The sequence below is a fragment of the Cynocephalus volans genome, chromosome 2 (genome assembly GCF_027409185.1).
Source record: "Cynocephalus volans isolate mCynVol1 chromosome 2, mCynVol1.pri, whole genome shotgun sequence".
Classification (NCBI taxonomy): domain Eukaryota; kingdom Metazoa; phylum Chordata; class Mammalia; order Dermoptera; family Cynocephalidae; genus Cynocephalus; species Cynocephalus volans.
Window position 1 is genome coordinate 82,479,012 of NC_084461.1, and position 27,430 is coordinate 82,506,441.

General features: G+C 39.1%; 2 protein-coding genes across 2 annotated transcripts in view; both read left to right on the top strand.

The window, feature by feature from the left end:
- ARSK (arylsulfatase family member K) overlaps positions 1 to 5,431 on the top strand; it is a 47,244-nt gene extending 41,813 nt beyond the window's left edge. The window contains exons 7-8 of the mRNA XM_063086473.1: positions 2,557 to 2,781; positions 5,101 to 5,431. Coding sequence (XP_062942543.1) covers positions 2,557 to 2,781; positions 5,101 to 5,390 — 515 coding nt within the window. The 3' untranslated portion in view covers positions 5,391 to 5,431. The remainder of the gene's footprint in view (positions 1 to 2,556; positions 2,782 to 5,100) is intronic.
- A 9,350-nt stretch (positions 5,432 to 14,781) lies between these two features.
- Positions 14,782 to 16,041, top strand: GPR150 (G protein-coupled receptor 150). Its single transcript, XM_063085372.1, has one exon. The coding sequence runs from the start codon at positions 14,782 to 14,784 to the stop codon at positions 16,039 to 16,041; it is 1,260 nt and encodes a 419-aa protein (XP_062941442.1).
- The last annotated feature ends 11,389 nt before the right edge of the window (positions 16,042 to 27,430 follow it).

Sequence of the window (27,430 nt, forward strand, 5' to 3'; positions counted from 1 at the left end):
TCACTGCCGTGTAAGTCAATCCGTTATCTACTGATATGATCAGAAAGAAATATAATGTCATCTCTTTTCAGGAGACCATCATACATATTCAGATCTGCATTTTTACCCATTTGTTTACTGTTTTGAATTTAAGTCACTCTTTATTAAGAATCTTACAGTTACTTCTAATCTTTGCTTATACTGCCAAGAAAGATGAAACTTACTTAAAATGGAATTAGAATGACAGACTTGCCAGAAGAAATAAATATGAAAAATGGTTTTAAACAAAAATCAAAGCACTCTTTGTAAAGCAGTATAAGCTAAAGTATTTTTAAGGAAATCACTGATAAATATATGATAAATGAAAACCCAGTTTTCTGAGGCACAGAAAAACTAATAAATACTTGAAGTATTTATTGAACTGCTTAAGTTCAATATTTATTAAATACTGCGAACATTTGACATGGGTTTTATTCTTTAACATCAATTTACAAAGGTATGTAATTCTATCAATAATAGACGGGAAACTTGGGTCACCATTAACTCTTGCCTGGACTCCTGCAATTGCTTCCTATCTCTTTCTTACCTTCAGCCTGTCCCCACTTTTAGTCAATTCACTGTACAGTAATTAATGTCAGACTGTCACATCTCTGCTCAAAACCCTCTACTAATTTCTCATTTCACCTGAAGTAAAAATCCAAATCTTTAATTGGGCATGGGAATCCAACATGATCTCTTCACTTCCCCAATTCATCTCTTTTACCCCTCACCTGCTCTGTTCCAGCCATGCAGGTCTTCTTGGTGTCTCCCCACATTAGACTGTAAGCTCTAAGAGAGCTTATCTGCTCTGTGCACTGGTCTCCGTACACCTAGAACAGCGCCTGGTTTGTTGAACAAATTAAAAAATGAACACTTAAATGGACTCTTATCCCTTTTACTCCAAACTTCTCATATAAACACAGGAGAAATGTAGATTTCCTTAGTCCTCCAATAAGCTTCTTTAGGAAAATTAGAGTAAACATAGGTCTGAAATAAGGTATTTCTAAGTACTAACGGTTATTAAGGCACTGAATATGAGAATTTCTCAAGGTCATGAGTATATGCCTCTTGGTGCCCGCTCCCAACCATCCTCAAAGGCCTCCTGCCTCCCTTCCTAGTGGTGCCACCTGATGGCTGACACATAGGCCACCCTTAGCCAGCCTCTTCCCTCCCTCTTTTCTTTCCTCTCCTCATGGTAAGCAGGCTACTGTCTTGGAGAGCAATTAGTTTCATCTCGGGCTGCCTCTTTCTCTCATGCACATCCTCCTTAATGTCTTTTCTTTTTGTTTTTAACCAGTTATTTCTGAAATACTTCTCTCTTCTTTCTTATTTGTGAATCAAAAAAGTCCCTAATTAAGATTGGTTGGCAGAAGGTTAGTACTTGTAACACACCTCTTTTAAGAAAAATGGAACATACAAATTTTTGAATTAAGTTATATGTAAAACAGGTACCTTGAGAAGATTTATAGACGTCTTTGTCTACTTCCTTATTCTCCTTTAATTAACCTGTTTTTCCTCAAATACAGTTAAGTTTAACTGATTTTCTTATTCAATGTTGTTTAATTTCTAATATTACAGATATAATATTTCCTATTTTTCACTGGAAATATTTAAATATACATAAAAACATGGAACATTGAAACCAGGAAAGAGGTGGGGGAGGCAACTGCAGACACATTTGGGAACTATCCTGAGTACCTAGCCATAATTAATGGTAATTTTTCTGTAGGAAAAAGGCAGTTTGAGTTCCAAACAAATACTACCTTAAAAGCAAATTTTAAAAATGAAACTTTTTAAGTTTGCCATTTCTCATGCTGTTTTTCTTTGACTCTATATTTAATAAGTAAAAAAATAAATTAATTTCCCTTTTCAATATAATCCGGAATTCCCCCAGGTATGTTTCACAAAATACTAGTTCTTTAAGGTGCTACTTGAGAGTTTAAAAAAGCTCTGTCATCAAATAACTTTGGGATACATGGTGTAATTTATACCATCTTGAAGGTTTATAATACACATCAGTAATAAACTTCTATAATAAATTTACCTATCTAATTTTGTTTTACTGTTATTTTGCAAATGTATATGACTACTAAACCCCTTTCTCATATAGGTCTTGTTAATTTCCCATGGAACAAACACTGAGAAACAACTGTGATTATTTAATCATTCAGGATAAAAGGACTAATGATATTAACTAATATTTGTTGAGGGCTCCTATGTGCTAGGTATTGTTCTCAGAAGTTTACATAAATTATCTTATTTAAACCTAAAATGAACCTATAAGATACAAGTACTATTATTAGCCCTCTTTTACTGATAAGAAAACTGAGGTTCAGAGAAAATAACTTGCCCAAGGTCACATGGCTAGTCGAGTAAGAATTTGAATCTAGGCAATCTGTTTACAAAATCCATATACAGTCTCCAGTCTCTGTGACCTTTAATGATATAGAAAAATGTAAATTAAGTCATTTATGAAAGTTCAACTAATAAAAGAATAAGTTATTTAAAAACATATATGTTGATATTTTTGTTATACAGATATTGCTGGAATTTCTCTGCCTCACAACCTAAGTGGATACTCTTTGTTGCCATTATCATCAGAAACATTTAAGAATGAACATAAACTCAAAGACCTACATCCGCCCTGGATTTTGAGTGAATACCATGGATGTAACGTGAATGCTTCCACCTACATGCTTCGAACTCACCAGTGGAAATATATAGCCTACTCTGATGGTGCTTCAGTATTGCCTCAACTCTTTGGTAAATTTGCTGATTTTTTTTTTTTTTGGTGTAATATTATGTATAATAAACTGACCTACATAGTGTTGCTCAAGCGATCCAATAATCACTTTTAAATAAATGCATATCTGCTGCTTCTCATGCTGGGACAATCTATAAAAGGTTGCCCACGTGAGGAGCAGTTTCTTTGCTAATCAGCACCTGAATTTTAGAGAAAGTGCCCTAAGCTAAGGCTTTTGCTTTGAGTTTCATGATTGAAACCACTGTTTTCTTTGATCAGGGTATCTTTTAATACTCATAGTTACCCTTCCCAATCAGCAGTCAACAACTTCTCATCGTACCTCGGTTTTACCTGATGTGAAGGATTAATGCCTGTCTGTTACAGAGCCTCACATTCTATATATGTTATTTAATGTTCACCACAACCCTAAAAGACAGTGCCATTATCTTCATTTTACAGAGAAGGAAACTAGGGGTCAGAGAAATTCTAATACTTGTGCAAGGTCTCACAGCTGAGAAGTAGCAGAATTGAGATTTCACACTAGTATGGTGCTGGCCAGTTAGCTCAGTTGGTTAGAGCGTAGTGTTATAACACCAAGGTCAAGAGTTCAGATCCCTGTACAGGCCAGCCAAAAAAAAAAAAAGAAAGAAAGAACAAATCAGGTCTGACTCCAAAATCCATGCTTCTTCTACCCTATAAAAATGCTTGCCAGCTTCACTACTCTATGAGTTAATTTTTAGACTGCATTATTAGACTTGGAGTTTTGCTTAACTTGTGTCCCCATTTTGTATCTAAATGATGTGCTAAAACCATTATTGATATTTATTTCTCCTTAAGTTTTCTTCCCAGTTACAAATATCAAAGTTATTAACTCAGAATAATTCTTTAGGGCCAAATGGACTAACCCTCTTAACTCTAAGAGCAGGGGATTCTCAGTTTCCAAAGGAAGTCCTTAAATTTTCATCCTGATGAGTAATGGGCATCTCTTGCTCATTCCCTGGCTTTCTTCAGTGAAATTTATGGGAGGCCCTTGTTTTGGATTGAGCCCCAGCACTAGGCCCAACAGACCAGACCAAAGCAGAATGGAGTCACTCATGCTAGGTGCCACGTAATTAAGCTGAACTTTAAAATGGGCCAGTTTTCCGAAAAATAGGAGATTCACAGTAACCAATCAGAAGGGGCTCAGTTTACCTGAGCTGGCATGATAAGAAGTCCCCTCTTTTTCATCTTATAAGAAAAGTAACTTTGTAAGGACTAATTCGCTTTTTGTTCCTTGTTTCTGCTTTCTTCAGCCTTTTTCTGCTTATAAAGCTAACCTCCTCTTCTCAGTTCATCAGAGCACCTTTTCACATCTTTAGATGGGATACTGACCAACTCATAAATTACTAAATAAAAGCCAATTAGATCTTTAAAACAAATATGTTGAAATTTTGTTTTTTAACACCATGTTCTGCAAAAAGCAGATGTGGCTATCAAAGGATCAGTGGAGGAGCCAGCCTTTTCTGTATTCTCTAGACTTCCCTTTCCTAAAGCAATGGCATCTAAAGTCCTCTAGCAAAGTTATATATGTCTTCTGGGATCTCCTGACTAATGCACTCAGATAGGCCCATAGAGCTTTTCCCCTGAACATACAGTGTTCAGTGTTCATTTACTGTCTGACGTTAATTGCCATAAGATCTTTGACTTGTGTTTTTCCAGTTAGATTGGCATCCTAGTTACATCCTCTGTCTTCCCACACCTTATGCAAAAAGGGTGTGTATAGATCTGAATATTTATTATTTTCTCACTGATAGTAATTGAGAGAAGTTTTTATTTCCATAGCTGTTGGCTCAAATGAACAGTATTGATAAATGTAAACTTCAAAAATTCAAGCACAAGTTACTAATATATAAAGAAGAGTAGAACTAAGTGAGGTTTCAATAGACTTGTCTATATAAAGAATTTTTATAGTTTGAAAATTTGAGGATGTTAGAATGGGACAATATGAGCATAACTATTTTTTTCTGTGTGTCAAAGTAGTCAAGACATCAAAAACAGAAGAATTAGTTCCAAGCCAGCTTATTAACGATAAGGATTTGACTATTTCCAGCATCTAAGAATGGATAAGAAAAAAAGCAGGATAGTACGATGATGGTAGGAAAGAAGATAATTTGGGCTTACATTACAGGGGTATTTCACTTTTGGTACATTATTTTAACATTCATACTGTCCTTCATTTTACTACACTAAGAGAAACTAAAAATAAAAATAAATTTTAATACATTATCTGTCATAACAACATTATAAAAAAGCTTTTAGTAGGTAAATGTTTTGAGAGGTATTTAATTTTTTTCTTTCAGATCTTTCCTCGGATCCAGATGAACTAACAAATATTGCTACAAAATTTCCAGAAATTACTTATTCTTTGGATCAGAAGCTTCGTTCCATTATAAACTATCCTAAAGTTTCTGCATCTGTCCACCAATACAATAAAGAGCAGTTTCTCAAGTGGAAACAAAGTATAGGACAAAATTATTCAAATATTATAGCGAACCTTAGATGGCATCAGGACTGGCTGAAAGAACCAAGGAAGTATGAAAATGCAATCAATCAGTGGCTTAAAACCCACACTAATCCAAAAACAGTTTGAACAAAAATAAGAAAATAATGTTCTAGAGCTATATATAAATATGTTAGAGGATCATAATTAATCATGTATTTTAAATGAACCCATTTTAATAATTACTGATTTTTAGTTACTTTTAAAGAAGGCACTGTATTTTAAAATATAATGCCAATGATTGTAGAATTACATCTTTTCAAAAATGGTTATTATTAAATCGTTATTTTTACCAACTTCTAACAAGCTAAAGGAAGTACCAAAAAGGATGGAAGCAAATACTGTAATATAATGTGAGTCTTTGATGGTGTTTGATGAGTTATTTGTATTTGATGGGACCATTTGGATGTATTTGATGGGAGTATTTGGAATATTTAACAGGACATAGGCCATGAATATAGCTGATTTTATTATTATTTTTTAATATGTGCAAGGTAAAAGCTTCAAAAGGTACAAAAGGGTTAACAGTGAGCATGAAGTCTCCTTCCTTTTCCAGTTCCCTGCCACCCAGTTCCCCTTCCAAGAAACAACTACTGAAACCACCTTCTTGTGTATCCTTCTAGAAAACAGCCACACATTTACTTACGAACAAATATATCTATTCTTTTTCCCCGACACAAACGGTAGCAGACTATACACATTTTCTGCATCTTGGTTTTTGGTTTTTTTGTTTTAGTTTCCTGTCATTTAACAGTAGATACCTAGGAGTGAAATTGGTGGGTCAAGAGTGTATCTAGCAAAATTGCACTAGATACTACTAAATCACCCCAGAAGAAGTTACACTAATTGATATTCTCACCAGCAATGCATGTCCTCACATTCTTTGCCAACTGATAGAGAAAATATATTTTATTTTTATTTTTATTACTACTAGGGTAGATCATATTGTCATATGTTTAACAGCTACTGGAATTTTTTTGGTGACCTTTTTCTATTTCTGTTCTTTGCCTTTTTTTCTGTTGGTTATTGGTCTTTCTTTTTTATTACAGGCATGGTTTAGATACTCACTCTTTGTTAAGAGATCCTGCAAATATTTTCTTTCCAGTTTGTGATGGTCATTTGTCTTTTGACTTTGTTCTGATGTTTTTTGACATGTAGAAATTTGTATTTTCATGTAATGAAAATCATGAAACTTTGTATCACCTAAGTATATACAATTATGATTTGTCAATTAAAAATAATATTAATTTTAAAATTTATGAATCTTTGCTTTTGCAGCTTTGGGATTTTGTGTCATATTTAGAATGGTTTTCCTAGTTATCTTCTTTTAGAGTTTTATTTTTCACCCTTAGACTTCTGACCCATCTGGAATTTACTACATATTAGAGATCTAATTTTAATTTGGTTTTTTTTTTAAATAGCTACCCAATCAGCCTTTTATTTAAAGTAAAGTAACTCTGGTCCCATTCATTTAAAATGTCAGGACATTATATAAGACCTTTGATACCTCTGATTGAATAATTGTCTTTTCCCCCATTCATTTGAAATACCATTTTTATCATATACCAAAGTCCCACTTACATTTATGCCCTTTCTGAACATTTTATTTTGCACTGAACCATTCTATTTTATTTATTTATCTGGTAGACCTAATCCCTTTGGAACAGTTTTCTTTTTCAAAATTATCCTAGCTACTCTTGCTTACTTAGCTTTTCCCTACAAATTTAGCATGTTTGTCTAGTTACAAAAATGAAAAATCCTATTGGTCTTTTTTATGAAATCATTAAATTTATAGCCTAATTTATGAGAATTAAATTCATTATGACAGTCATTCTACTTTTCCTTTTGTTCAAGTCTTCTTTTATATCCCTCAGTAGTATTCTAAGTTTTCCTCATATAGATCCACCATCAAAATTTTTGAAAAGTAGGGATCTTTAAAAATTACCACCTAGGCCCCACCCCATACCAATTGAATTAGAACTTCTAGGAGGGAGCCTGGGCACTGTTTTGTTGTTATTGTTGTTTTGTTTAAGTTTTCCAGCTGATGATCCTAATGTGTAGCCAGAAGTGAGTTCATTCCTAGTTGTTTTATCATTTATTGTTGTTGCTGTTTTTAGTGGATATTTCTTCCATTATATTTTCTAACTAGTTGTTTATATATGCAAACTCTATTTCTGTATATTTATTTTGTACTAAACCACCTTATTGTTTGTAATAGTTTTTCAGTGGATATATTTTCCAAATAAAAAAACTGTCTGCAAATAATAATTTTACCTAACTTAGTTACTTTTTCAAAGTGTCTTTAAAGCTTTGTTCATGAGCCAATTCATCTGCTTTGTTCATTGTTCTTCAGTGAAATTATGAACTTATCTTTGTACTTATGAATTTCTGAGAAATAAATTTCACTTCAGAATATATCTGATGTTATATTTATATATATACTTCAAATATTCTGAAGTGAAGCCCTTAAGAGAAAGATCTCAATATTAAAGCTAAAATTAAAATACACAAATCTATTCCCATCTCCTAATTAAACCTAAAGAACATAAAATAGCTAATGTGGGTATGGACGTGCTAATTATAGAGGGGCTAACACAGTAATAGAAATGTTTCTGAAAACATAGGTTTATGAAATAAATATAATCCACTTCATTCTACCCAAACACTTTAAGATGCATTCATTGTAAGAATGTACCAAATATCCACAGTTTTTTAAGCATATTAAGTATAGGATCATAATTAAGTACAATTGAATTTTCAGGACAATATCTAATTCAAAATGGTATCTAACAACCATGAAAACAGAAAATTAAGAAAAATTTGCAAAATCAAGATAATTATCTACTGCCACAATCTGAGAGGAACTGACACTAATTAGAAGCTGGATTGAGAACCACCTTTGGGCTTCATTTTTTACTACCCCCTCCATTACCACCCCGTTCTAATCTACCATAATCTGTTGTTTAGAATTTTGCAATAGACAGCTAAGAGGCATCCTTGAGTCTGTACTTGGTTTTCTTTAGTCTATTCTCAACACAGCAGCCAGAGTGATCCTGTTAAAATATGTTGGATCACATCATGGATGCTCAGAACCTCCCACTGGGTTCCCATTTTACTTTCTCTGGAAAAGCCAGAGTCATTACAGCAGCGTACAGGGCCCTAAATAATCTGGCCACATGTTCTCTCTCAGAACACATCTCTCACACTCCTACCTTGCTCAGTCTACTCAAGCCACACTGGCCTCCCTGTTGTTTTCCAAGCACACTAGGCATGCACAACCATCAAGACCTTTGTACTTGTCAATTCTTTCTGTCCAGAATGCCGTTCTTCCCTCAGATTTCCACGTGGCTCACTTTGTTACCTCCCTCAGGCCATTGCTCAAATATCACCTTCTCACAAGGGCTCCCCCTGTGGGAACGCTTTATTTTTCTCCATGGAAATCATTACTATCCAACTTGGTATACATCTTACCTATTTAATTTGTTTACCCTGTCTCTCACCCCTCCTTACCCTCCCTAGCATAAAAGCTCCATACAGGCATGACTTTTTGTTCTTTTTGTTCTGTAAGTATCTCAAGTGCCTGACACACAGTAGAAGCTTATTATATACTTGAATTAGTCTACTGGGGATTACAGTTTTTCAGCTATCACATTGATTTAGAAAATCAACACATTAGGCTACGACAGGGTGGGAAGTAAAAGGGTGTTAGTCTTCTTAATAAAGCAGAGCCTTCTAGAAACGGTAAATTCTAGCATGAACAAAAGGAGCTGACAAAGGGATTCTATCCCTCTTTGTTTTATCTTTTTCTATGAAAAAAGCCAGATACTAAATATTTTAAGCTTTGTGAGCCATATGGTCTCTTTCACAACTACTGAATTCTGCTGTTTTAGCAGCAAAGCATCAAGAGACGATATGTAAACAAATGAACATGGCTGTGTTCCAATAAAACTTTGTTTACAAAAATACAGGATTTCATCTGTGGGTCATAGTTTGCTAAATGTCGGTATAGAGCAATGGTTCACAACTTTGCTGCAAATCGGAACCACCTGAGGATGTTTAAAAACTATTAATGCCTGGCTCCTACCCCCACACTTCAGGAGTTTTAAAAGCTTCCAAAGTGATTCTAATGTGCTGAAACCTTGCTGTTAAACTTTGATCCTCAAACCAGAAGCATCTATTCTGGATATTAATCCTTTGTCAGATGTATATTTTGCAAATATTTTCTCCCACTCTGTTGGTTGTCTTTTAACTCTTTTAATTGTTTCTTTTGCTGTGCAGAAGCTTTTTAGTTTGATATAATCCCATTTGTTTATTTTTCCTTTGGTTGCCCGTGCTTTTGGGGTCGTATTCATGAAGTCTGTGCCCAGTCCTATTTCCTGAAGTGTTTCTCCTATGTTTTCTTTAAGAAGTTTTATTGTTTCAGGGTGTATATTTAAATCCTTAATCCATTTTGAGTTGATTTTAGTATACGGTGAGAGGTATGGATCTAGTTTCATTCTCCTGCATATGGATATCCAGTTATCCCAGCACCATTTGCTGAAGAGGCAGTCTCTTCCCCAGTGAATAAGCTTGGTGCCTTTGTCAAAGATCATATGGCAGTAAGTGTGTGGGTTGATTTCTGGATTGGATACGGAAAATGTGGTACATCTACACAATGGAATACTACTCAGCTATAAAAACGAATGAAATACTGCCATTTGCAACAACATGGATGGACCTTGAGAGAATTATATTAAGTGAAACAAGTCAGGCACAGAAAGAGAAATACCACATGTTCTCACTTATTGGTGGGAGCTAAAAATTAATATATAAATTTACACACACACACACACACACACAAAAACCGGGGGGGGGGGGAGAAGATATAACAACCACAACTACTTGAAGTTGATACAACAAGCAAACAGAAAGGACATTGTTGGGGGGGAGGGGGGGAGGGAGAAGGGAGGGAGGTTTTGGTGATGGGGAGCAATAATCAGCCACAATGTATATCGACAAAATAAAACTTAAAAAAAAAATAATAATAATAAAAGAAACAAAAGTATCTCTAAAAAAAAAAAAAAAAAACCAGAAGCATCTATATCAACTGGGAACCTTATCTGTTTTTGGTTTTTTTAAAAATGGATTTTGTATTCTTTCTACTGTTTGTGGTTTTCCATTTCATTGAGCCCAGGGGATCCTAGTAAAAACTATTAGAATTGATAAAAGTTGTTAAATGTCTGCATATATAAAAATCAATATAGATCTGTAAGTACAAGCACTAGGTAAAAATGTTTTATGGTATGTAAATTATATCTCAATTTTTTAATGAAGAAATAATAAAACACTTTTTTATCTATGAAAATGCCAAAAAAAAGAATGATGACGCTCATATTGTAGGGACTATAGAGAAAAGATACATACATTGCTATGTCCCTTGTTAAGGGCAATTCAGCACTATGTATTAAAATACTTTAAAATTCATGTGCTCTGCCCTAGCAATTCCAATTCTAGGATTTTATCATAAAGGAATAATTACATGTGTACGTAAGGATGTATATGAAGAGATGTTCTTCACAGAATTATTTATAAAGTGAAAATTAGAAAACCTTTGTCCAAAAATAGGGAGTTATTTAAGTAATTATAATCCATTTAACATTAAACAGTTAGTTATATTTTTTACTGACTGACATGGAAGCTACTCAAATATAACCTTAAGTAGAATAAAAACAATACAAAATGGTGTATATAGTATGATCTAATTTTGTAAATATATAAATCTAGTCATTAAGGTCTAAAGGATATACAATTATAACTAAGTATTAATGTGGTTATCTCTGAGCAGCATGTTAAGTAATTTTTTGTTGTATATCTGTATTGCCTAATATGTACTACTTATATAATAAGAGAAATACTGAGTTTTCAAAACATATATTAAGCTTAACATCACCTATATTGAGATCAATCGGCATTATGTGCTCCTGAAATGATATGCTGAGGACACAGTATCACATATGTAATATTTTTGACAAAAAAGTCTAATCTAAATTTAATTACGTGGAAACAAAACTTTAGGGACATTCTGCAATACATGTTTCATGAAGTCTTCAAATGTCAGTATCATAAAAGGAAAAAGAAGGCTGGGAGACTGTTCTAGATTAAAGGTCACTAAAGAAATAGTACAATTAAATACAATTCATGATCCTTGACTGTGCCCAGCACACTGGATGAAAATAAAGCCACAGCAAAACAAATCTTAGTGAAATTTGTTAGAGACAGAAAGAAGCTTCTAGAAAGGAAAAAACAATGATCACATCCAAACAAATCACAAATCAGAATGACTTAAGGCTTCTCAACACAAAAACTTAGAAGGCAGAAGGCAATGGAGCAACGCCTCCAAAATTCACAAGGAAAATGTTTTCCAAAATAGAATTCTAAACCCAGCCCAATCATCAGTTAAGCATGAGGGTAGAAAAAAGAAATTTTCAGACAGGCAAGGTCCCAAAAAGTTACTCTTTTTCAAAAAGCCACTGAAGGATGCTTTCTTCTCAAGCAAAGAAATAAACCAAGAAAGAAAAAAGAAAAAAAAAAAAAACCATGAAATCAGAAAACAGTAGAACCACATGAGATAAGTGAAAGGAATCTCTAGGATAAGTGATATGGCAGAATGACAGCTGTCCCAGAGGGCAACCTGTCCAGACTGAATCTACTTGACTCAAGTAATCAGCACAGTGAGGTCTTTCACTGCTTAGTCCTCAGGCTTTGTACAACTGTTTAACCTTATGAAATATTGCACGAGTGTTCTATCAAAAGGGAACAAGTCAAGAAAAAAAAAATCAAAAATCCAAGAAACAGGAACTGCTACTCAAAAGAAAGGCAGAGTGTTTCAATCACGACAACAAATGAAAGTCGCCAGATGATAGTTATACAGCAAGCCTGCAGAGAAATCAGCCCAAATAAGAGGAAAACAGAGGTCTCTGGTTTCCAAGAAAAAGAATTAGAGTTGCTATTTTATGAAACTGACCTTGCAGAAATTGTATGGAGGGACTATTTGAACGGATAGGAATAATTAGCTATTTTAACAATGAGAATTAAGATAAGGCAATTCTTAATTTTAAACAAAAAGAAAATAATGATATTCATAATACTCATATACTACAACACAGCTGAAAATATTTTCATTTCATAATAATGTAAACACTAAATATAAGCCTAACTGAAAATTACAGCATTACTGTACTAACAGTATGGAAAGGAGGAAACATTGGGGACAGAGGTGTGGGAGCTGAATCTTTATCCTTATCTAATAAGAAGTGAATAGATAATATCTAACATTGTTGAATCAATAAATCAGAATTATACACTTACTACTTAGAATTATGGAATTAAGTAAATGCCAGAAGAAACAGCAAATAGAATCTAAATTGGTTCTCTCTAGCAGAAGGGATGGAGAAGTGGGGGTGTGTGGGACAGGGAAGACTTTATGTTAATAGCCTTCAAGTTCTATTTGACTCTCAAAACTATGTGCATGTATTATTTTAATAAGAATCAGTTTTAAAATCAATATTCTTTTCAGATCTAAGTTCTGTGAAATGTGATTTCCCTGGCAGTTTTGTTTTGTAATATATAAGAGCATTTTAACAAATTCGAGATAAATTATAGAACTATCTTGAGAAATATTGAACTGATATTGGCTAAGAGAATCGATGAACTATGGGCATTGCTCAGAGAAAGCTCCCTGGAATAAGTGAATTATATGCTGCGATGATGTGTATTACCCAGAAAAAGGCCTTGGACAAAACCCTCCCGGGGAGACTGTGAAAATCAGTCCAGGACTTTAGACTTTCCAAGGCTCTCTATCACTCTACCACTTTCTTAAATGTCCCACCAAGAATGGTTATTCCTACAACTCCACAAAGCTTCCTTGAGCTCCTCTGGATGATATTGGCATAGGCATGAAAGGCATTTTTTCTTAGGTGATGGATTTATAGACAAGGCAGGAACTTATGCTCAAAGTTACCTGAAATGCATCATATATCCATTAATTGATCAACTCAGCACATATTCACTGATATCAACCATGTGTCAGATTCAGTGCGAGGCACCAGAGATATAATGATGAAAATGACAAAGGACTCTGGCCAAAGGACAACTTGGGAAATGGGATCCCTACTGCGACTGGCAGGACTATCAACTGCACCCACCAAACCCTCCTATCCCATGCAGCTTAAAGTTCCAAATGTTTCCTCAGCCTGGGAATGTGAATCCCAGTAAACACCCCCAGGCCAGGAAGTACAGGAAATTCTACTTTTACCATAATTAATGTGGAGGGTGCATAAAAGATAAATTGATGCTTTCAACAGGAAAACTAAAATTTGTTTAGGAGGCTGGACTAAAATGAAAGAGGCAGCATTTAATCTAAACCATTTCCTGTGACTTGGATTTTTTTAAAAATTGGCCGCCTTATCATTTTCTTAGTCATCTTTTCTCTAGGCTTATTGGAGGCGTAGTCCCTCCTAGCAACCTCCCATCTGCTGGAAAACAGAGTCAAGAGAATGAGGAGCTGTGATGACACATCCCTCACTGGGTGAAAATATTAGGGGAAAGCAGTAAATGTACTATTTGCATAAAACTTATTAATGCCCTCTTCAGACTAACAAAATGGATTTTACATCACCGGGAGAGCAGCTGTGATCCGCTGCCTCTAGTAAGGAGTATTTGAAACAATCTGCAAACCACTGCCGCTCCTAATTGCCAAGCAACATCATTGACTTTAGTTCTCTCCAATTAAAACACTCTCACTGTTGGGCAGAGAAAGACATATCTTTATCAAAGATTCAACGAATGGCTCTTCTCTCTGCTCAAAACGCTGTTAGGTTTATGTCCCTGTTTCTCTCATGCTAGTGCCGATCCATGGCGTTTCAAACCGGTTTTTTGTTTGTTTTTCTTCTTTTTAAATCAAAACCAGTGTCTTCTCTATTTTTCTTCCTACTGGCAATCACGACACCGTGGGGGGAGGGGGGCTTAGGGGCTACCATTTCGGGAGCTTCCTCTCTCATGTCGGTCCCGGGTTAACGTTAGCCTTTACAATGACCAAGCAAAGCGACCTTCTGTCCGTCTATGCTCCGCACGTAAACAGCGAACGGGTGGGGTTCCCACAGGTGAGGAGTTCGCGGCTCCCGCTAGGGGGGCGTCGGTGGCCGGAGCAGAGACTGGAAGAGGCTCCACCGGGATTGGGAGGGACACGCGGGGAAGGTGGAGAATAGGAATCATGTGTGTTCTTCGAGTGTACAACCCACATTTGAGTGACAAATGACGAAGACAACCTACAAAAGCAAGTAGGCGCAAATCCGCCCGAGTCCATCTCTCTCTCTGCGAGTGCCTTTTCAACTAACTTTGGGAACTCGTAGCCCCAGCGTGGCTCCCCGCGCCGCCTCGCCTCCACTTGCTTTCCCGCGCCCTGCCCGCCCTCTTCGGTGCCTCCTCTTCCTCGGGGCTACGGATGGAGGATCCCTTCGGCCCCTCAACTCTGCCGCCGGCGCCTAATCTCTCCGTACCCAGCTCGTTGGGCTGGGGTCTCAACCTGACTTCGGGGCAGGGAGCTCCCGCCCCGGGGCCGCAGCCGCCGCCGCCCGGGCCGCCCAGCCGCCGCGTCCGCCTGGTCTTCCTGGGGGTCATCCTGGTGGTGGCGGTGGCGGGCAACGTCACGGTGCTGTGCCGCCTGTGCGGCGGCGGCGGGGGATCCTGGGCGGGTCCCAAACGTCGCAAGATGGACTTCCTGCTGGTGCAGCTGGCCCTGGCCGACCTGTACGCGTGCGGGGGCACCGCGCTGTCGCAGCTGGCCTGGGAACTGCTGGGCGAGCCCCGCCGGGCAGCGGGCGACCTGGAGTGCCGCTTCGTGCAGCTGCTGCAGGCATCGGGCCGGGGCGCCTCCGCCCACCTCGTGGCGCTCATCGCCCTCGAGCGCCAACGCTCAGTCCGCCGGCCGCAGGGCCCGCCGCTGCCCTCGCGCGCCCTAGCCACCCTGGGCTGGCTGTTGGCGCTGTTGCTGGCGCTGCCCCCTGCCTTCGTGGTGCGCGGGGGCACCCCGTTGACGCCACCGCCGCCTCCCGCCGCGCCTCCGGCCGCCCGCGCCTGGCCCGGGGAGCGTCGCTGCCGAGGCATCTTCGCGCCCCTGCCGCGCTGGCACCTGCAGGTCTACGCGCTCTACGAGGCTGTCGCGGGCTTCGCGGCGCCGGTCGCGGTCATGGGCGTCGCTTGTGGCCGCCTGCTGTGCGTGTGGTGGCGGCGCCGAGCCCCCGCGCACAGCGCGCTGTCCCGCGCCAAGGTGCAGAGCCTGAAGATGAGCCTGGTGCTGGCGCTGCTGTTCGCGGGCTGCGAGCTGCCCTACTTCGTCACCCGGCTGGCGGCCGCGTGGTCGCCTGGGCCTGCGGAAGACTGGGAGGGAGAGGGCCTGGCGGCGGCGCTGCGCGTCGTGGCGGTGGCCAACAGCGCTCTCAATCCCTTCGTCTACCTCTTCTTCCAGGCCGGCGACGGGCGGCTCCGGCGGCAGCTGCGGAGGCGCCTGGGCTCTGTCTGCTGCGTGCGGGAGGGAGTCGCAGAGGACGACGAGGGGGGCGGGGGCCACCAAGCGCTCCACCGCCACCGCTGGCCCCATCCCCATTACCACCACGCTCGGCGGGAGCCGCTGGACGAGGGCTGCTTGCGCCCACCCCCGCCGCGCCCCAGACCGCCGCCCTGCTCCTGCGAAAGCGCCTTTTAGGGGCTCGATGGCCAGAGACAGGTCCTCTGTCGCCGCGGCGCGGCCTCCATGGAACACTAGACCGGCGGGGTCTGTCTAGATCACAGCGGGCAGGCGAGGATGACACTGAAGCTGTCCCCTTCCTCCACCCTCCTGTTATATTTCCCTCTAATGTTTACATTTTACTCTTCCAGTTTCTTTCCCTTCAGTTCGTCTCACGTCTCCCCATTTGGAGACGAGAGTGAGTCATTGGGAAGTTGTAAAAACAGTCAAAGTTAACGGAGTTATTATTTTTGCAGTCTCTTTCACGCTCGCATAGTGTTCTGGATAAGACCATTTATTTTAGCTAAATTGCCAAACTTTCATTATTTGCTGCGTTACTTGTTTTTACTTATTTTGTACTGTGCTTAAATCAAGTGTTCCTTCGGACCAGCGAGTCTGCCTTTCTTCCCAGGAGGAAAATCCCCACATTGCTCTTTCTGGGGAGACTGAGAATTGTACCAGTAATACTGTCAGAAATGCAATCATGCGGTCACTTCAGAGCCACAGAGTATTGTAAAATAAAGATATTTCCCACAGAGCAATTTTTCAAACATGGTAATGTGTTTTCTCAGAAGGAAATCAGTGTGGCTTTTATTTACAGTCTAACTTCCACTTCGGTAGAAGCTGGGATTGTGGGAAGGAAACATATAAGCTCCCCTTGGTCCCCTTCACATATGTCTGGTTTCTGTAGGAAATCATCCCTGTGCCCAGACAAGCCTCTAAAGGGGAGATGTTGCGCCCAGATAGAGGATTTCAATGCAAAGTCCCCAGCAAACCAGAGAAGGGAAGTGCCAAAGTGGTGCATATGGGTGGGGCTTACTGTCCCAGGTGGAGCTTCAAGGAGATTTGCAGCTAGGTAGGCAGCCGAAACCTCACAATGCAGCACTTGTATATATAAAACTTCCTTTTAAAAACATGAATTCAGTGCCTATTAGTATGAATTGTTGAGAATAAGAACAGAGCAGATTTGATGCGTGACCTCTTTCTCTTAACTGTTCTTGGTTCTGAAGAGAAGTGGCAGCACTTATGAACAATATATCCATGTGTTTACCGGTGGCTTTCATCTGAGAGTCTGAAGCTTTCCATGAAGGTGTTTATTGTTTATGCACAAATGCAGGACTAAGACACAGAAAGGGGAAATGATTGATTAAAGGTGATTCGTAGAGCTCATGCTCTCTGAGGGCTCTCTGTTTTGTTCACTGATATATCCCAAATGTTTAAACAATTATTCAACAAATATATATTTGACCATGAGTCAGGCATAGGTAGAATAAATAAAAGATCTACAAAAGGAAATCTTCAGTAAGCTTTGCTTACCTTCCTCCAAAATTTTGACAACGAATGTTATAGAGTGATAGGTTTTCCTTCCTCTTTTTGCTTCTCCCTACACTGCTGAGGATGCTGTGGTCTGCAAAATATCAGAAATAAGTCAGCCAAAGAGAGAACACAGTTGTCTTCATGAACCCAAGTCTAGATTATAGCATTATTTTTACTCATTAATAAACATTTATTACATGCCTATTTTTGTGCCAGGTAGCATGCTAGGCATTGGAGATGCTAAGAAAAATAAGACACATTTTTCCCTCAGAGACCTTATAGTCAAATGTAGGAGGCAATCCGACAATTACACTGCAATGTCATATGTGCTGTAATAGGGGTCAAGTCAGAGTGCTGGGAGCACTGAAAAGGAGCATCTGACAAACTTGGGGGACTGCAATAGCAGGGGGCACGGGGTGGAGAATTAGGAAAGGCTCACCAAAAGAGGCTGAGTCTTGAAGGCTGAGTTGGGGGTAACCCATCAGATAGGAAAGGGTGTTCTAGGCTGTGGGAAGAGCATTTGTAAAGCATGGGGGAGACAGAACATAGCATGGTCAAATAATAACAATGCTGTGAAGAAAGGACTGTATGCCATGCCAACAAAGCAAAAAGTAGCCTTTGAAGAATTTAATCAGAGTTGTAAGATGGTCAAATTTGAATTTTGGAAAGGTCATTTGAATGATGACATCGAAGGATCAACGTATTGGAAGGGCAGGAATGCCTAGAGGCAAAGATCAAAGCAAAATGCTGAGAGTCCTCAAAATATAACGTGTAATATTGTACCACTTAGAATGCTCTCAAGATTACCTGTTACCTGTCGTTGAGAGCACCCTAACAGAAAAGCTGATTCAGCTGGCTTAAATTTATTCTCATGTAGCAAAAAGTCCAATGGTAGGACTATTTCAGGGTTGGTTAATCGAGTAGCTCAACTTCATAATCAAGGGCTGTGATGGTTAATTTTATGTGTCAACTTGACTGGGTTAAGGGATGCCCAGATAGCTGGTAAAACATTATTTCTGTATGTGCCTGTGAGGGTGTTTCCAGAGGAGGCTAACATTTAAATCAGTAGACTGAGAAAAGGAGATCTGTCCTCACCAGTGTTGGCAGGCATCATCCAATCTGTTCAGGGCCCACCCAAATAAAATTAAAAGGCAGCAGAAGGGTGAATTTGCTCTCTCTTCTTGAGCTGGGACATCCATCTTCTCCTGACCTTGGACAGTGAAGCTCCTGCGCTTGGGCCTTCGGATTCCAGGACGTACACCAGCAGTACTCCCCTCCCACAACCTGGTTCTCAGGCCTTCAAACTCGGACTGAGTCACTAGCTCTCCTGGTTCTCCAACTTGCAGACAGCATATCTCAGCCTCCGTAATCACTTGAGCCAATTCCCATAATAAACCTCTTCTCTACATCTCCTCTCTCTATATATAGGCTGTTAGTTCTGTTTCTCTGGAGAACCTTGACTGATAAAAGGACTCAGATCCTTTTCATCATTCCATCTGCCATTCTCAGTGGTGAACTTGACACACAGGTCAGTTCCCCTTGAGGTCACAATATGGCTGCTGCAGTTCCAGGCATGAATTCAAATAAAACAATGTCCAGAAGAAGACTTTCTCTTTTTTATACTCTTCATAAGAAGGAAGAAACATTTCTCAGAAGTCCACAGCAGACTCTCCTACATGGTTCACTGGCCAGACTATATCATATGTCCATATATAGATTTATCATTGGAAAGGAAATGGGGCCACCATGGTTGACTTGAACATAGGACTGAGGATATGAATTGCCTGGGGGGGGGGTGGAAAAATGAAGCCTTAGAGGAAAGAGAGAAGGGGGAAATCTTGCTGCGAAAGCAAGACCAAAACCTTTAAATGATTGCAAAGTGTTATTGATTTTTACACTCTGATAGGGGGTTTCAGCTGATTGCCAGCTGGAAATTTTAAGAATTCTCCACCTGGGTTGGAAATACAGAATACCAACTCAAGAAGTTAATTCAAAATTTGATTAAACTGATTTTTTTTCCTGGATTTGGTTAGGCCCAATTCATATGGAACGGCTTTTCTTCTACAATTAACAAAATTCCTCTAATTTTAACTAAATCTGAAACTTGAAGGTAAATCTAAGTGACTTGGTTCCCACCCCTAGAAGCATATGTAGGTTAAGAAATTCAGTGCATTCCCTCAGAGTGGCCATCCTGTGTGTGTTGATGCAAGGAATCCACATTCCTAAGCACAAGCTAGAGATTCAGTTGTGTCCCGGTCAAGAAGGACTGTATTAGTCTGTTTCTGTTGCTTATGACAAAACACTTGAAACTGGGTGATTTATAAAGAAAACAAAATTATTTGCTTACAGATTCTGAGGCTGGGTAGTCCAAAGTCCATCTGGTGGTGCTGACAGTGACCAAAAGGTCTCACATTGCAAGATGATGGAAGCAGAGAGAGCAGAGAGAGACAGACTCTCCTCTCTCATATTTTAAAGCCCTCAGAACCACACCCCTGACCACCATTTTTATCTATTCACTACAGCACGGTCCTACAATCCAATCACCTCTTCAAGGCTCCACCTTTCAATTACCATAATAGGATTTTCTACCCTCTTAATAGTCACGGTGGGGACCAAGTTTCTAATACATAAAATGTTGGGGACACAATTCAAGCTTCAGTGAGTTTTGGGGGACATAATCCAATCCACTACATTCCACCCCTGGCCCCCCAAAACTCCTATCCTTTTCACATGCAAATACATTCATTTCATCCCCAAAGTCTTAACTTATTTCAACTCAAAAGTCCAAAGTTTAAGGTCCCATCTGTGAAATCAATACAAATTATCTACTTCCAAGATACAAGCATACAGTAAATGTTCACATTCAAAAAGGGAGAAACAGGTAGGCCAAAAGAAAGGGGTAATGGGTCCCAAACAAGTCTGATACCCAGACGGGCAGGCATTAAATCTCAAAGCTGGCGAATCATGTACCTTGACTCCATGTTCAATGTCCTCTATGTCTTTCTTGGTCTCAGGTGATACTTTAGCTCACAAGCTGGCATCACACTCTGGTAGCTCCACAATTCTGGGGTCTCCATGGCAGTCCTGCTGTCATGCCTCCACTAGGCATGGCGCTATAGAGGTTTTTCTGCTGCAACTCTGACACCATGTTTCCGCTCAGCATTGTTCTAGCAAAGACTCTGTGTGGTGACTCGGCTCCTGAGACAAATCTCTTCTTGGGCCCCCAGGCTTTTCAGTACATCCTTTGAAATTGGGGTGGAGGCTCCCAAGCCTTCAGAGCTCTGGCATTCTGTGAGCCGGCAGACCTCACACCACGTGGATGCTACCAAGGCTTCCGACTTGTATTTTCCAAAGCTGCACATCCAGCCACACCTAGGACCGATTTAGGCACAGCTGGAGCAGCCAAAGCAGCTAGAGTGCTGGTGCTGGAAGCAGCTTCCCAAGGTTGCCCTGGGCAGTAAGCCCATGAAAGGCATCTCAGGCCTGTTCCCTGAGACCATTCTGTCTCCCTAGGCCTTTGGGCCTGAAATGGAAGGGTTGGCCTCAGAGGTTTCTGCAATGCCTTCAGGGCCTTTATTCCCTTCTCTTGATAATCCTTTTCTTCTGGACTAATCTTAGCACCATTGCATTTTCCTTCTGAAAATGCTCCCTCCTTCCCTACCACATGGTCAGGCTCCAAATTTTCCAAATCTTTACACTCTGCTTCCCTTTTAAATTCTAGCTTTATGTCATGTCTTTGTCACCATAACTCAGCATAGGCTGTTACAAGTAGCCATGCAGCTTCCTTAATGCTTTGCTGCTTAGAGATTTCCTCTGCCAAATACTCTGGTTCACAACTCTTAAATTCCAACTTCCACAAAGTCCTAGGGCAGGGACACAATGCAGCCAAGTTCCTTGCCAGTTCACAGCAAGGGTGATCTTTACCCGTTTCCAATAAACTCCTTCTTATTTCTATCTCCTTAGAACCATCTTTACAGTCCATATTTCTATCAGCATTCTGCTTGCCACCATGTAACCAGTCTCTAAGACATTCCAAACTTTCCCTAGTCTGTCTTCTTCTGAGTCCTCCAAACTCCTCCAACCTCTCCTCAACACCCAGTTCCAAAGCTGTTTCCACATTTTCAAGAATCTGTTATAAGCAACACCCCACTTCTCTGGTACCAATTTTCTGTGTTAGTCCATTTCTGTTGCTTAGAACAAAATACCTGAAACTGGGTGATTCATAAGAAAATGAAATTTATTGTTTATAATTTCTGAGGCTGGGAAATCCAAAGTCCATCTGCTGGTGGCAACAGTGATCCAGGAGTCTCACATTGCAAGATGGTGAAAGCAGACGGAGCAGAGAGAGAACAGGAGAGAGAGACAGACAGACAGACTCTCCTGTCCTTTTAAAGCCCTCAGAGCCACACCCCTGACTGCCATTTTTAATCCATTCACTACCGAAAGGTCCTACAATCTACAGTCAAGGCCCCACCTTTCAATTACCATAATACGATTTCCCACCCTCAACACTTACAGTGGGGACTAAGCTTCCAATATATGAAATTTGGGGGACACAATTCAATCAATCTACATACAGCAAGGCCCCTGAAGATTACTTAGATTTAGACTCTTGCTAGAGTGGGACATGCTATTTCACATCACACAGCAAAAGTAAATAAGCAGGATGACCCTGAAATTGCCCTCTTTTCTAGGTATCACCCAAATAGAATACAGGAAAAACCAGATACACATTCTTGGCCCCATGAAATAGAGAAATACTATTTCCCTACCCAGTGTACATTCCGTTTGAAGTTATATTTCAACCAAACCACTGCACACAGGCCTGAACTGCAGTATTCCAGGGCCCACTATTCATATAGATGAAGACGTGAACAACACTAGAGTTGAGCAATAATTTTAATAGAACTTTAAAGACTAACTGCAATGAATTCTATATCTCTAGAAAAAGAACTAGACACACAGTAACATACAGCTAAAATAAATAAACATGACCTATGACATAATTTGAAATAGAAAGTATGTGAAAAACAGCAAGTGTAACTAAATCAACCACAACTAGTGACTAGCTATAAATCATATATTAAAAATAGAATAGTCTGGCTCATTTGTGGAAGAGAAGATAGATTTAAAACATTTTTTTCTAAGCCACTTCCTAGGAAACTCGGAAGAAGTTAGAAAATATGAGGAGTTTCTCTTTCATTCCTCAACATGACTTGATCAAACAGAAAATATTATCATAAAAAGGAATGATCTGGTTAAATTTAACAGATATTTTTCCCAAATTGGGAGGCAATGTAATATAATGAAATGAGCAGAGTATTCAGAGTCTAAAGACCTGAGCTTGACTTTTATCTCTATATTTATTAGCTATGTGGCTTTAGGGAGTTTGCTAAATATTTTTGAGTCTTGGTTTTCTCACCAGTAAAATGAGGGTCATACTATCTCCTTTATAGGATTAATGTATGTAAAATACTTGACTGGCTGGGAGTGGGGGAGTCTTGTTGATTTGTCTCTTCAAATTCCCTCAATACATGATAGCTATTATTATTTTCTAACACTGGGCTGTGAGGGACAAAAATCTAACTGAATAATATTACATGAAGGGAAGCAAAAGATCTTGGGGAATAATCATGGAAAATTAATGCAACAATGTGGTACTTAATAATAGTACAGAAGATTTAGTGGGCGTTTTTTGATTGCCCTCCTAACATACATTTCCCCTTTTCTAACAGTTATCAGATTCCTATTAAGCTGTATATGCCTCTTATAAAAAGTCAGGTGCTGTGAGGGAACCACAAAGCTGACTCCCCTCCAAGACTAAGACTTGATTAGTCTAAGCCCATTAAAATAACTCCATCCCCCTCACCACCATGTCTTGCTCAAGAATGGTCATGAGATCCAAGTAAGGCCAACGAAAGTGAGAGGAGGTTTCAGGGGTCATCTAGGAGGAAGCTCTTAAGTCTTCTGGGAAGCCATGAGAGTTAGTATGCTCTCTGTCTTTCTCACAGAGAAGGTAAAGGAGGGAGCATGTAGTTCTGATGGCTGCTGGCAGCCACCTCTGACCATGAGGGGAGCCAGCTATAAGATGAAGCCAGCAGTGTGGCTATGGTGGCAGAATGGAGAGATGAAAAGAACTTAGATCCTTAATGACCTCAGTGAGCTGTCAGACCAAACACCACTGGGGCCTGGCTATTGGATGTCCTGTAAATAAGCCAGCATATTTTCTTACTGCTTAAAACAGCTGAGTTGAATTTTCTGTTATCTGTAGCAGCGAGCAGTGTCGAACTGAAGTAGAAGCTTGGCAAGAAAAAGAGAGTCCCATTTTAGCCTATTGCATAATGGCTTATGTTCTTTATCAAAGAAATAGGAATATTCCATGTGTGCTTTTATTTAGTCCATCAGCCAATATGTACTGAGGGACTGTATCAGACACTATATTGGGAACAGTGGGGCAAATCAGAGAAAATCAAAGTTGTAACTCTTGCATTTAAAAAATCTACATTCTCAACAACCACAACAATTCCTTGACTGTGTTAAGACAAGTGAACAGATATGATGTTGATGGGGGGGAGGGGGGAGAGGGAGGGAGGAAAAGGTGGAATTGGTAAAGGGACATGAAAATCAGCTATGTTGTATATTGATAGATTAAAATTAAAAAGGAATGTACAACATAAAAAATTAAATTAAATTAAAAATGTGTATTCTATGAAGAACTGTAATTTTTATGGTGAGTACTTTGTTGAGAAACTTCAACCTACAATTATTAATGTTAGAGGACATTATTTATAAACTTTTTCCATTGGTAATTTTATTAATTTGTTAATTAACTTACTCATTTGATTTTTATTTATTAAATATCCAGCATATGTGAAGCACTATATGGACTTAATTATATAAATATGTAATATATTTATATATATATATATATATATATATATACATATATATATAAAATCACTTACCACAGACATATGTCAAAGAATCTGCTGTCATATTTTAAAACTAGCAAATCACCACTCAGAGACGGTACCCTTATCCCCAGCTCTGGGATATATTTAATACAATCACAGTAATCCCATTTCTCCTGCTAGTTAGTTGGTTCTGGACAATGAAACTAGAGGTAAAAGGTTTCTGGGGGCTTTTGGTAAAGGTTGCCTAACCTTAAATAGGGGATACTAGCAGAAGCAATTTCTCTTCTTCCTCTAGATATTGCAGTGTCAGATGTAACCTACAGCTCTCTCAGCCATCTTGCAACCCAGAGGGAAAGTAATAATAATAGAAAGCCAACGCTTTGAGGAGGAAGAATGGGAAGGTGAAAGGGCCCCAAGTCCTTGACTATGTAGCCGAGTAGCTGAATTAACCCGTGTGAACCATCTGACCTCAGATCTTATTATTACATGAAATAGTAAATTTCCTTGTTGTTTAAACATTTTGAGTTACTGTTTCTCTAAAGACACCCAAATGAACATAAGAAACAATGGGGTTCTCCTTATTACCCCATCCCTAATAGGAAGGCCACCTCAGTTCTGTCTCAGGCCTTAAATTCATCTCCCATAAAAACAGAGATAAAATACTTATACAAAATTATGTCCTAACCATCTCATCTCACCTTGAGACTGTAAGTAGTTTTTACTCTGGATTTCAGATGTAGTAAACAGGCCAAAGGGACTAGTGAGGAGCAATCTTCAGGTTTTATTTGCATAAGGGATCTTCAAGGTTAAGAGTTCATCCTAAGGGAAGAGAAAATAGAGACAGGTAAGACAATGACACAAGGTTACACAGGTGGGTGAGCCTAAATCAGTTCAGTGTCTGCTGCGAAAATTGTGCCTGTTCTGACCCATCATGGTATCTTCCCTGAGTGCTTTAGTAAAGTATCTGTAGAACCCCAAAGACAATGGTATAGCTCTGATGGGTATTAGACAGCAGGCATTGTGTCAGGGAGGACAGCCACAGACACACGTGTCTCCACTTAGATTTATCAAGATCTCCTTTGGAGGAATTTAAAGGTGAACTAATTCTCCCTAAGTGGTTAATTTGGAGAGGAACAAGTCACTGGATGCTGTGGTAAAATAATTGTTTTTACAGCCAGTGTTATGGGGCTCTCACAGATTGCAGCTAAAATTTATAGCATGAAGTACAAAAAGCAGAATACTGCATCCTGTAAATAGCTGCAAACTTCCATGAAGATTACCTTGATAGTCACAATAATAATGAAGAACCACTGTTTTTTTTTCCCACAGAGGTCATATTAATTTCAGTTCTTCATTCTGTGATTTCATAAAAGTAATGAGGAAAATGCTATTTTAAAAAGTTTTGCTATTACCATCCCTACTATTTTAGCTATTTGAGGAACCAGTGCTTTTTTCAAGTCACAAGAAATACCGACATTGACACATGAAAACTTAATTTCGAAATAGAAATTTTCATTTCAAATTTAGTGACTTTCTGAGGAAAACATATAGGAGAATTTTCTATTCTCTTCCCCAAATCAATCAGAACTCATTTAGCTGAAAGGAACAGAAATCCACTCAAACTGGCTTAAACCAAAAGGGAATATATGGATCCTTGAAATTAAAAAGTCCAAGAACATAAAATAGCTTCAAGCAGGGCTAGATCCAGTTGCACAAAACATGCTGTTTTAGCCCATTTTCTGTTGCTATCACAGAATAACAGAGATTTGGTAATTCATAAAGAACAGTTTATTCGGCTCATGGTTTTAGAGGCCGGGAAGTCCATGAGAATGGTGCTGGCATCTGGTGAAGTTCATCCCACGGTAAAAGGACAGAAGGCTGAAGTGAGAGCATGAGACAGACAGAGAGAAATGGGGCCAAAATTATCCTTTTATCAGGAGCTCACTTAATAACTAAACCACTCTGACAATAATGGCATTAATCCACTCATGAGGACAGAGCCCGCAAATCCTAAACACCTCTTAAAGGTCTCACCTCTCAACACTGTTACAATGGCAATTAAATTTCAGCATGAGTTTTGGTGGGAAATTCAAACCATAGCATATGTCCTCAGGAATCTGTCTCTCCCATCTCTCACCTCTCCTGTTCTCTGGATTGGCTTAATTCTTAGATGGGCTCTCTCCTCATGATGACAAAGGGGCTTCTAACAACATATGATACAGGTTACCAAAGTCAATGGAAAGAGAGTACCTTATCTCCCATAATTTCAGCAAAAATTCTAGGATTGGCTGCATTGAATTTACTGCATGGTCAGATCTGGGTTAAGTGCACATTCTTTTTTTAGGACAGGGTTGTGGGCTCGGGTGTGTATGTGGCCATCTGGGCCACATGGAAGGAGAATTGGGTAAGGGTAATTCCCTAAATGAAAACTGAGTTTCTTGTACCAGAAGAAGAAGAAATGGATGACATCAAAGTCAACCACACTCCCCCAAATCTCCACTTAAGGAAATAAAATAACATACATTTATACATGCTATGGATTTCGATTAAAATAAATAACAATATAAATAATATGTATAAATAACAATTTTATTAACCTTAATCTGTATAATTTGCATCAATTATGCCTGCAAATTTTTGTTTATATCTCTTCCTGAAAAATTCTCTAAGCAACTATCGTTTCATCTAGTTCTTTAAGCACAGAAGCATACAAATGATTGAAAATTTAGCCTGGATCACTATCCGTGAGATTATACTAAGAAAAACGATTTGAGCAATGCATATTAGACATTCAGGAATCACCATGCAAGCTTTGGCCTTAATCCCTCCGGCCAATGAATTTATACCACTGTGTTAAGAGCATTAGATCTGCTCTTTCTCAGCTAGTGGAATGGATTTTAAACTGCGTTGTGAATTTTTTTTAAGATTTTTATATTTTACTGAGCATTTATCATTATTGTATACTGATCATTTTTATGTATTTTTTAACATAGTTACTAAGAGCTTACCAGAGTGTACTTTGTGTAACAGCAGATGCTTTGGGATTAATGTTATTATAAGGGATAAAAAAGTTTCATAGTCAAATGTTTGGAACAGTAGGTTAAATAGGCTTCTCTCTTTTCTTTTTATTATAAAAT

Excerpts from the sequence above, each read along its gene's own strand:
- GPR150 (XM_063085372.1), top strand. The coding sequence starts at position 14,782 with ATGGAGGATCCCTTCGGCCCCTCAACTCTGCCGCCGGCGCCTAATCTC.